This window comes from Octopus sinensis, linkage group LG18, assembly GCF_006345805.1.
Source record: "Octopus sinensis linkage group LG18, ASM634580v1, whole genome shotgun sequence".
Taxonomy (NCBI): domain Eukaryota; kingdom Metazoa; phylum Mollusca; class Cephalopoda; order Octopoda; family Octopodidae; genus Octopus; species Octopus sinensis.
Genome location: NC_043014.1, coordinates 17,233,625 through 17,246,166, shown reverse-complemented (window position 1 = coordinate 17,246,166; position 12,542 = coordinate 17,233,625). Strand labels below are relative to the sequence as shown.

General features: G+C 37.3%; 1 protein-coding gene across 1 annotated transcript in view; it reads right to left on the bottom strand.

Annotated features, from left to right (window-relative positions):
* The window catches only part of LOC118767051, an 88,006-nt gene extending 75,705 nt beyond the window's left edge, over nt 1–12,301 (bottom strand). Inside the window, exons 1-4 of the mRNA XM_036510998.1 lie at nt 12,250–12,301; nt 11,512–11,576; nt 9,903–9,950; nt 2,052–2,226 (exon numbers count right to left, since the gene is read on the bottom strand). Of these exons, the coding sequence (XP_036366891.1) occupies nt 2,052–2,226; nt 9,903–9,950; nt 11,512–11,576; nt 12,250–12,301 (340 nt within the window). The remainder of the gene's footprint in view (nt 1–2,051; nt 2,227–9,902; nt 9,951–11,511; nt 11,577–12,249) is intronic.
* Between the last annotated feature and the right edge of the window lie 241 nt (nt 12,302–12,542).

Below are 12,542 nucleotides of genomic sequence, written 5' to 3'. Positions count from 1 at the left end.
GCCCAGTACTTATTCTATCGGTCTCTTTGGCCGAACTGCTAAGTTACAGGGACATAAACTCACCAGCATCGGTTGTCAAGCAATACTAGGGGGACAAACACACACACACAAACACACGCATATATATATATACATATATACGACAGGCTTCTTTCAGTTTCCATCTACCAAATCCACTCACAAGGCTTTGGTCGGCCCGAGGCTATAGTAGAAGACACTTGCCCAAGGTGCCACGCAGTGGGACTGAACCCGGAACCATGTGGTTGGTAAGCAAGCTACTTACCACACAGCCACTCCTGCGCCTATATAAAGTACGATTTATTCGTGATCAGAGGCGTTCATAAACTGAGGTACTACTGTATGAATATATATTATGTATTACATATAATTGAGAAAATTGTGTCCAACAAGAAGGGCTATGTTTGGGCATTTATTTCTTGAATCACTACAATTGTTTCCACATGACATAGTCCTCCAACAGTCCTTCAGCAACAACACGCCCTGATAAGCTCAGACTTCTACTACTACTAAATTTAGGCCACAACAGACGGATGGGATGGTCTTGAAGCCAAGAATTTTAAACTTTGGGCAGGAATATTTATATATCACCTGAGGAAACACAACCAGATCTCGTAACAGAGGAAAACGGTTGCATAATCAACTCCCTGCTCACCTGGAGAAGCAGGTTGCGTGGAAACCATTGCAGTGATTAAAAAAATAAAAATGTCCAACTCTGTCCCTTCTTATTGACTCCAATTTTTTTCCAGTTCCCTGTTCACACACGGCAGAGATGCCCAAACACAAACCTGGAAGTAAATCTATTACCACTGGACAGCACAGGATTAAATCTGAAGGTAGGCGATCTTTATACTGTTCTACATTCTTAACAGAATGTACCATAACTATTTATATGTGGCCCTCTTTCTTTTTCTAACAACTGGATGTCTTCTACTCCTCTCTTTTCCCTTTTATTATCCCCCCCTCATTTTGGTCCAACGACCCTCCACGCTTGTTTTCGTTTGGTTTCCTTCTCTGTCTCCACTTTCCTGTTTTAGTTCCCAACTTCAACCGTCCAGAAATCCCAAATTTTATTTTGGTAATTTATGGGAATAGTTGTCGTTGAATGCTAGAAATGAGGAGTAGATAGACAGCCGACAACATACGAAGGGTTCTTTCTGTGTATTACTTATCCAGTTTTCTATTCTTTCCTCTTATTATTTGTGTACTTAACTCATTTGTTTTCGTCGCCTGGCCCCCGTGCCGGTGGCACGTAAAAAGCACCATCCGACTGTGGCCATTTGCCAGCCCTGTCTGACACCTGTGCCAGTGGCACGTAAAAAGCACCCACAACACTCACGGAGTAGTTGGCATTAGGAAAGGCATCCAGCCGTAGAAACATTTCCAGAACAGACTGGGCCTGGTGCAGCCTTCTGGCTACCCAGACCCCAGTTGAACCATCCAACCCGTGCTAGCACGGAAAGCGGACACTAAATGATGATGATGATGATGTTGTTTACTGTGACATCCTGCACCTATATATGCACACACGCACAGTAATGCCTTCATATGCAAGTTGATATGTTCCCGGAGACCGCTCGTAAAAAGAGAACTTGCAAAGCAGAGCAGTAATTTCCCATAGTAGCAATAAAATTTCTATGCCATCCTTTTACTCCGTTGCTGTGTAGACATATCAGAACCAGTGTTGACTCCCCGACCCATTACAAAAACAGGAATAAATATATTTGGTTTGTAATTCCATTTGGTAAACAAATAAGATCTAATCTACCCCTGCAGTTTCGCCAAGCCATTGCCAGTAATTTCCCCAGAAATTCCAGATATTACGCCACTGTTAACTCACACAAAGTTAGGATAGCCTTCCCCAACACAAAAAATCTCTCCCAGATAATTTCCGCCCATAACAATAAGCTGCTAAATAAGACCCTATCACCCTCGTCCGGAGACGCAGCTCCGTCTAATGCCAGAATAACGCGCAGTAATAATAATAGTAATAATGATAATAGAACCGGCACAGAGATTAGCAATCTCCATACCAGCCATGGAGTTAATAATAGGAATAAGGATAGGAGCAATGGTGACGACACTAACGTTAGTAATGGTAATAGGGATGAGAGCACTGTCCGAGTCATTAATGTAGAGAGTCCTAATAACACCTTTAGCAACGGTTTTGACAACAGTAAGATCACGGACATTAGCAATCACAGCGATCTCAGTGACAGGGAATATACAGGTGATATTCCATTAAATAGTATTGATAATGGGGTGTACAATGTCGAAGACAGCCGCAGTTCTCACAATCATTATAGTAATAAGAACACCGTATTAATATCGGAAGCAAATCCCAATAGAATAAGGTTCTTATCTAGTAATTCCAAGATTAGAAATGCCATTTACCAATGCAGAGTTTACACTGAATCAGATGTCTACTTGTATATCGGAGCGTCATCATCAAAATTGGCCGTGAGAATATCGAACCACTTCACAACATTTCGCGATTTTAAGAAACAACACGCGACAGGACATAGTAAATTGATCTGGCGTTTGAGGAACGCGAATTCAGCATTTAGACTGGAATGGTCGATTTTATCGGTGTCTCTACCGTTTGATAGAGGCAAAAGAATATGTAATCTCTGCAACTCTGAACTTTTTCACATTTTGTTCGCCCGAGGGCGCTTAGTTAACGGGATTTTGCAAAATTCTTTTAGATGTCCCCACTGGCAGCGGCACACATTTCTTGCATACAATTGAAACCTAAGATAATTAACACCTTGATGTCCTAAGAGAAGGAAAAAAATTTTGGAAAAAATTTTGAAAAAATCTTTGAATTAAATTTGCAAGGGGAAATTACTCCCCTTTTAGCGTATGGTCTGCTACTTTTTTAGAAGCAATATCAGGGATTATACGCCCCTTGATTTGACAAGTCATCTGTATACAAGCTGGCCACAGACGAACACACAGACACAGGCTTTTATCAGCCGCTTGACCAACAATATCAGCAGTACTCTTCCCTCTAGCTGCTTCCTAACATACTGCCACACATACACAGGCGCACACACACATACATGTAGGTAGGTTCATACACCTAAATAAGATAGCCTTAATTCTTAAAACAATCCGAACATTAACATTAGTTATACAGAATATATTCATACCATTTGGTTTTCAGTATTTCTTCCCCTACCAGGTTTGACCGCAGTTTGACCTCGATTTATTCCAACGGACTTTTACATTGGCCTCCACCCCACTGACGTCAACGCACATTGAGAGACAGTTTGTGCCATTCCATGGGCTCCTAGGGAGCGTTTTGTTCGAATTGCTTGCTGCGCATTTGTTTGGAGATTTAAATTCCTGGATTTTCCTGAAGAGAAAGCAGCAAAATGGTCTCCTTATTCAATCCGAATTTAGAAATTTGCGGCCTTTGAAACATGTGTAGAAAATAATAAAAGGAATTCTGTAGAATCTTCGTTCAGCTCCATTTCTTCCCTTCACTAAATATATCAAACTTCAATTATCCGCGCTAAGGCATGGTTGCGACACACCATGGTCGTAACTTCAACCGTGTTTTTTCTGTTGTGATTTTTGCTACCCAGGTATCGGTTAAATTTTGAATAATCCGTAACAAGATAATTCATTTATCCATTTCAATAAATATATATATATATATATATATATATATATATATATATATATATATATATTATATATAATATATATATACATATATATAGATACATATAATTACATATATATAATTACATATATATATATATATATATATATATATACATATATATAATATATAATATATATACATATATATATATATACAATATATATATATACATATATATATATACATATATATATACATATATATATATATATATGTATATACATATATAGATACATATATGTATATACATATATATAGATACATATATGTATATACATATATATAGATACATATATATACATATATATTATATATATATATATATATATATATTATATAATATATATACATACATATATATATATATATACATATATATATATATACATACATATATATATATAATATATATATATATATATATATAATATATATATATATATATATATATATATTATATATATATATATATATATATATATATATAATATATATATATATTATATATATATACATACTAATCTGGTGATAAAATGCAGACGGCTAGCTGGATGGATTCTCCAAACTTTCAGAACAAGAGAGAAGGAGACACTAATGGTCCTCTGGAAAACATTCGTCCACAGCCGCTTGGACTACTGCTCCCAACGATGGTCACCACACAATATGAAACTAACAGCAGAACTCAAAGCAATTCAAAGAAGCTACACAAAGAAGATCGTCTCAATGCAAAATATCAGCTACTGGGAAAGACTGAAAGTATTAAACCTCTTCTCCCTAGAGCGAAGGCAGGAGAGATATGCAGTGATATACATCTGGAAAATCCTGGAGGGTCTGGTCCCAAACTTTGGCATTCAAAGTTGCCCCAACCGCAGAACGGGGTGCCACTGCATGGTGCCAAAGATTCCAACATCATCATCAAAATACAGCACCAGATACTGCAACAGCTTGGGTTTCAGAGGACCACAGCTCTTTAACATCCTCCCTAAATGCCTGAGAGACTTACATGGTGTGGATGTGGGTTTCTTTAAAACTAAACTGGATCACTTCTTGTCGGGAGTCCCAGATGAACCACTCCCATTTGAGGACCTCTTTCTCAATCAACTTCTAGTTTGCTTTATGAAAGTTTAAGTTGGAGAGATGATGGATGCTTCGTATAGGCTGTGTGTCTACAGGGGCTTTTGGTCCATACATAGACAGCTCTATTATGTTGTGATCTGAGATCATTGTCGGCATCACTTTAACATTATGGATAATATCCATATTGTTTGTGAAGCAGAGATCCAGTATATTATCTGCCCTTGTTGGTTGCAGAACTATTTGCTCAATTATATATATACATACATATATACATATATATATACATACATATATACATACATACATACATATATATATATACATACATACATATATACATACATATACATAAATATATACATATATATATATACATATATACATAAATATCTATATATATACATATATATACATATATACATATATATACATACATATATACACATACATACATACACATACATACATATATACACATACATACATACATACATATATATATATATATATATATGGGTAGAAAAGGTGTAGGTAGAAACTCTATAAGATGTACCCAGTGTAAGCTATGGACACATAAGAGGTGCAGCAATGTCAAAGGTAGGCTAACTGGGAAGATAGTTTTTGTATGTGGCAGATGCTCGGGAGCATTAACCTCCGAAAATCTGCAGAAAACAACTTCCGTCACTTTCCAGGGGGAAAAACTAGAAGTAGTTGATAGCTTCCGTTATCTAGGTGACCAAGTCAGTAGTGGGGGTGGGTGCGCTGAAAGTGTAACTGCTAGAATAAGAATAGCCTGGGCAAAGTTTAGGGAGCTGTTACCTCTGCTGGTGACTAAAGGCCTCTCGCTCAGAGTAAAAGGCAGACTGTATGATGCGTGTGTACAAACAGCCATGCTACATGGCAGCGAAACATGGGCTGTGACTGCTGAGGACATGCGTAAGCTCGTGAGGAATGAAGCCAGTATGCTCCGATGGATGTGTAATGTCAGTGTACATACACGACAGAGCGTTAGCACCTTGAGAGAAATGTTGTACCTAAGAAGCATCAGTTGTGGTGTGCAAGAGAGACGATTGCGCTGGTATGGTCATGTGGCGAGAATGGATGAAGATAGGTGTGTGAGAAAGTGCCAATCCCTAGCAGTTGAGGGAACCCGTGGAAGAGGTAGACCCATGAAAACCTGGGACGAGGTGGTGAAGCACGACCTTCGAACTTTAGGCCTCACTGAGGAAATGACCAGAGACCGAGACCTTTGGAAATATTCTGTACGTGAGAAGACCAGGCAGGACAAGTGAGCCCAGCCCACTTATGAATGCCTTTCCTCCCTTGGACACAAAGACCGGTTGAGGCAAGCGAAGTCGATATAGAACCTCATCCGACGACAGACACCCATCCCAACCCCCCATGCTTGCGAAGACATGTTGGGGCAAGCGAAATCGAAACCGAATTGAACCAGCCAGGATCCCTGGCCTGGTGGTACGTAAAAAGCACTATCCGACTCGGGGCCGTGGCACGTAAAATACTCCAATGCGACCGTACGACAGGCACCCATGCCAACCCCCTTTGCTTGTGAAGACATGTTGGGGCAAGCGAAATCGAAATCGAATTGAACCAGCCAGGATCCCTGGTCTGGTGGTACGTAAAAAGCACTATCCGACTCGTGGCCGTGGCACGTAAAATACTCCAATGCGACCGTACGACAGGCACCCTTGCCAACCCCCTTTGCTTGTGAAGACATGTTGGGGCAAGCGAAATCGAAATCGAATTGAACCAGCCAGGATCCCTGGTCTGGTGGTACGTAAAAAGCACTATCCGACTCGTGGCCGATGCCAGCACCGCCTCGACTGGCTTCCGTGCCGGTGGCACATAAAATACACCAATCTGACCGTGGCCGTTGCCAGCCCCGCCTGGCACCTGTGCAGGTGGCACGTAAAAAGCACCCACTACACTCACGGAGTGGTTGGCGTTAGGAAGGGCATCCAGCTGTAGAAACATTGCCAAATTAGACTGGAGCCTGGTGCAGCCTTCTGGCTTCCCAGAACCCCGGTCGAACCGTCCAACCCATGCTAGCATGGAGAACGGACGTTAAACGACGATGATGATATATATATATATACATACATATATATATATACATACATATATAATATAATTCGAGACAAAACCACTATTTTAAAATCAAACAAGGAAAGACTTAATCAATACATAAAATTTTAATATAAATTAAATAAACCGCCACTACAATTGTTTCCTGTCTTCTACTGACATTCTTCAGGTGGATTTTTGATCTAAAAATATCAATATTTTAAAATATAATCAATATATAATCTAAAATAATCTAAAATAAACCCTATAAACAATTGAATATAAAAAAACCTATTATTAAAGTTCTCATATTTAAAGATGTACAAAAACCAAAAAACAACAAGCAAAAAACAAAAAACAAAAAACAAAAAATAAACTATATATACACACACATGCTCATACACTCAACACATTATTATTCATACTTCCTCACACACACATACAACACTCATTCATAAACAATATACATATACCCGCTCACACATACATATACATACACATACATACAGAACACGATATATACCAATATATAAACACCCGCACCCATACAGATAAATAAATTACGCAAACAATCACACACACCCACACACACATTCACACATACATAAACACTCAAAAGAAAACTGAACAATTCTTTGCACGTGGATATCAAACGTTTTAAAAAAATTATGAATGGAAATGAAATCCATACATACAAGTATAAATATAATGATACAACCCCTAACACAATACACACAAATACACACACATATATACACACACCCACAAACATAACCATATACACACTCACACATACATATACATACGTACAAAACTCGATACAAACAATCTTTAATAAAACGACCATGATAAACGAAAACTCATATTAAATGAGTGTGTACACGCAGACGGGTGCAATCACACGCACATTCAAAACTTACATGTATACAAGTGCATAAATAATCACACCCAATTACATAGCACTCATACACTCCCACATCTACACTTACACTTGTACACACGCACACATACATACACACCCATACCTACATACAAAAATTCTTATTAAAATAATCATGATAAATAAAATCCATACATACAAGTATAAATATAAAGATACAACCCCTTACACAATACACACAAATACACATACATATATACACACACCCACAAACATAACCATATACACACTCACACATACATATACATACGTACAAAACTCGATACAAACAAATACGCACACGCAAAAAGGGTGAAATATAATTAATTTAATAAAATTAATAAATTTCACCTAGTAGATTTATCGGTATGGAAAAGACCATATTTGGTAAGGATTATATTAATTATAATAAAGGGTTAATTGCAACAAGTTGCTCAAAACCACATACCGAAAATATTAGAAATAGCAGCCAAATTGATCACTATTTCTCCTTGGGATTTCGTTATTTTCTTTCTTTTTACCATATACAAGTTACAAATTCTGTTTGTTTGTGGAGACTTTAAAAAATTTTTTTTTTTATTAGTAGGAGAAATAGTGATCAATTTGGCTGCTATTTCTAATATGTTCGGTATGTGGTTTTGAGCAACTTGTTGCAATTAACCATTTATTATAATTAATATATACATATATATACATATATACACACATATCTATATTTATATTTATATATATGTGTGTGTGTGTGCGTGCGTGTATAAGTGTGTGTGTACGTTATGAACACATCCATGATTATGAATGTATACATATGTGTGTATATATGTTATTTTTTTTCTTACGCATATTGTGCGTGAATACAGTCACAGATAAACATAGATGAACGCGCAAGCTCATATGTGCATAAATATACATTCGCCAACAAATACCTATTCACGTGTAGGTGTGTGTGTGTGTACGTGTGTGTGTGTGTGAGAGACTATGAGTATATAATTGCCCGTCTCGCGACATTGCCCCGGAGAAATTGAATTCTTTCTTCAAAACTTCAAAGCAGACGACAGTATCACAACCTCCAATATCATTTTCATTGGCTGGCAGTAAACAAAATATTTACACCGTGAAGAAGTCATATAATTTCTAGAGCTATATCAAAACGAGTAATGCACATTCATATCTACCTACTTATCTATGCTACACAAACACACACACACAGACGCTCACACACACGCACACACACATACACACACACATATATACTCTTTTACTTGTTTCAGTCATTTGACTGCGGCCATGCTGGAGCACCGCCTTTAGTCGAGCAAATCGACCTCGGGACTTATTCTTTGTAAGCCCAGTACTTATTCTATCGGTCTCTTTTGCCGAACCGCTAAGTGACGGGGACATAAACGCACCAGCATCGGTTGTCAAGCAATGCTAGGGGGACAAACACAGACACACAAACACATATACACACACATATATATATATACATATATACGACAGGCTTTTTTCAGTTTCCGTCTACCAAATCCACTCACAAGGCATTGGTCGGCCCGGGGCTATAGCAGAAGACACTTGCCCAAGATGCCACGCAGTGGGACTGAACCCAGAACCATGTGGTTGGTTAGCAAGCTACTAACCACAGAGCCACTCCTGTTGTTATATTTTATTGTATTCTTTTATTGTATTTTATTCATGTACATGCATACATACACAGTTTACGAAGTATTAAAGCTTCAGCTTTGATCCTCACATCAGTTGTGACAAAAAATGATTCCCTCTAATTTTCTTGTTCCTTTTTGTTACCAATTGCCCAAAACTTTAAATGGAATTCTCAGTACTAAAGTCATTAGTATTCTTGTGAAAATGTGTAATTTCACCACATAAACAACTCAGTTACAGTCTCCAACAGTTTTTGCAAATTTTTTTTTCACATTGATTTTCTGAAATTTTTTATTGTGGATTAGAAAAGGACACCAATTTCATTTTGATTAGCAGTAAATCTGAATTTTAAGGATTCTCAGAAGTCCTGGAAAAATCTAGCAAAATATACAGCAAATATAAAAATCACCTGTGTGACTATATATTGGATTGTTTTGATTTCCAAAAGCTCCAGTAGCAACAAGGAAAATAAATTCATACCCTAGATGGTATAAGACTGGAAACTGCTTCTCTTGCTAATTTTTCATCCTTTAGAGGTTAATAAAAAAAAAAAAAATTTTAAAACAGTTGCTGATTCTAGCAAGAAACTTAAAGACTACAATGGAAAAATCTGTAGTGGCATATATCCTTGTTGATATTATTATCAAATATATATATATATATATGGCACCCATGCCATTGGAACATTAAAAGCACCATCCGAGTGTGATCATTGCCACTGACTGGCTCCTGTGCCTGTGGTACATAAAAAGCACTATTCGAGTATGATCGTTACCAGCGTTGCCTTACTGGCATGTGAAAAACAACATTTGAGTGAGGTCGTTGCCAAGTGTCACTGGATTGGCTCCTGTGCCAGTGGCACATAAAAAACACCATTTTAGCACGGCTGTCACCAGAACTGCCTGACTGGCCCTTGTGCCGGTGGCATGTAAAAGCACCCATACACTCTCAGAGTGGTTGGTGTTAGGAAGGGCAGATCAGATTGGAGCCTTGTGCAGCCATGGGCTCTCCAGACCTCAGTCAAACTGTCCAACCCATGCCAGCATGGAAAGCAGACGTTAAACAATGATGATTTCCAAAAATACTAAACCAGGAGATTTTATAAATTTTTTCCTTTTATTTTGTTTGAATTGATTACTGCAGACATGAACCATTATGCAGAACATACACAAAGAGGAAATCCAAGCATGTCTGCTATTTACATTATTATGGGGCATAACAAAGCTAATCAGGATTACAAATTGATAGATAATCCAATAATGTGTGCAATTCTTCTATATTATTGTATGTGGAGGTGCAATGGCCCAGTGGTTAGGGCAGCTGACTCGCAGTCGTAGGATCACTGTTTCAGTTCCCAGACCAGACGTTGTGAGTGTTTATTGAGCAAAAACACCTAAAGCTCCATGAGGCTCTGGCAGGGGGTGGTCGTGAACCTTGCTGTACTCAGCGTCCTGTCACTCTTCCTGTTTCTGTTGTACCTGTATTTCAAAGGCCCAGCCTCATCACACTCTGTGTCATGCTGAATCTCCCTGAGAATTATGTTAAGGGTACACATGTCTGTGGAGTACTCAGCCACTTGCACATTACTTTCATGAGCAGGCTCTTCCATTGTTCGGATCAACTGGAACCCTTGTCATCATAATTGATAGAGTACCACTTTTAATTATTGTATGCCCAATAGAATATCAGCTAATAACTCCTTTTCTGTGGTGATAATTAAACATTTAAATAATTTTAGATTTTGTTGAATTTACCTGTAATTAGATTTACTTTGAGACAAAAGTTATGAAATAAGTTAGGTCAAGGACCATTTGTTAAACTGCATTCCAAAATTCATATTAATATGTTAATATATAAATAAATTTTGTTGTTTTTGTGAAACCAGTCTACAGTCAGTTTTGTAGAATTTAATTGAAAGACATAAGTAGTGTATTTTGGTTAGAAATATAGTAATGAAAGTGTTAGACCTTATATAATTCTAATCCTCTTATTTTGTTGGTTTATCTATGTAGTAGTCTTGCATGTTGACTAATGAAATATTATTTTGCAGTTGTTAACATATGACATAGAAAGTTAATATAGTAATTACAATATAAATATAAGCAAATGCTGTCTTCTTCATTGTTGAACCATTGACAAATAAACTCACATAGTCTGGAAATAGAGAAGAAAGGAAAAGAAATAAACTACAAGAGTAGATGAATTCAACAAGCATCAACAACCATTAACAGTTCAGCATTCACAGATTACTCTGTCAAATATGATACTTATTTATTCACATTGTTTTAAATTAAACCTATATTACCTCATAGCTTTGAGATTTCAATGATGTGATTTAGTTTTAGTATAACATTGTAGGCTGGGTGTGAGAAGTAGGATCTGGCCAGTTTGAATCTAAAACAGGTAAAATATTTTGACCAGTTTAAATGCTAAAGGGTTTACTGATATTTCTTTTCCTGTTGGTCATTGATAATCAAATTTCAAGGACTTGCTTGAGCTCTAACATTCAAATTATTCTGTCAAAAGCAGGGCTGTGGAGTGGAAACAAAAAAACTTTGACTCTGACTCCTCTTTATGTAATTAAGTGTAATTAATTAACATATCTCATAAAGCATAAAGAATAAAAACATCGTGGGTCAGAGTCAGTGTAGTTTTACCAATTCCAACTCCACTGCCCTGGTCAAAAGTAATGCTTACTTATTGACATTGTTTTGAATTAATCATTTATTAACTCATAGCTTTGAGATTTCAATGATGTGTAATTGTTTAGTTTTAGAATGATATTGTAGGATAGGTATGAGAGGCAGGATGTGGCCAATTTAAATACTAAAGAGGTTAAACTTGGAGCAAAGCTCCATTAAAGCTTTTGATTCTTGCATCGTTCACTCTCATTCCAACCCCAGCACCCAGTTGTCTTGGACATTTTTAGTCTGCCTTAACTTGACTCACTGAGATCTGAATGAAAGAAATCTCATATGTGTAAAGACCACCTGAAGTGGCTCAAATCAGTTCTGGCTAGGTCATCATCATCGTTTAATGTCCACTCTCTGTGCTGGCATGGGTTTGATGGTTTGACAGAGAGCTGTCCAAACTTCAACAGTCTATTGTGGCAAGGTTTCT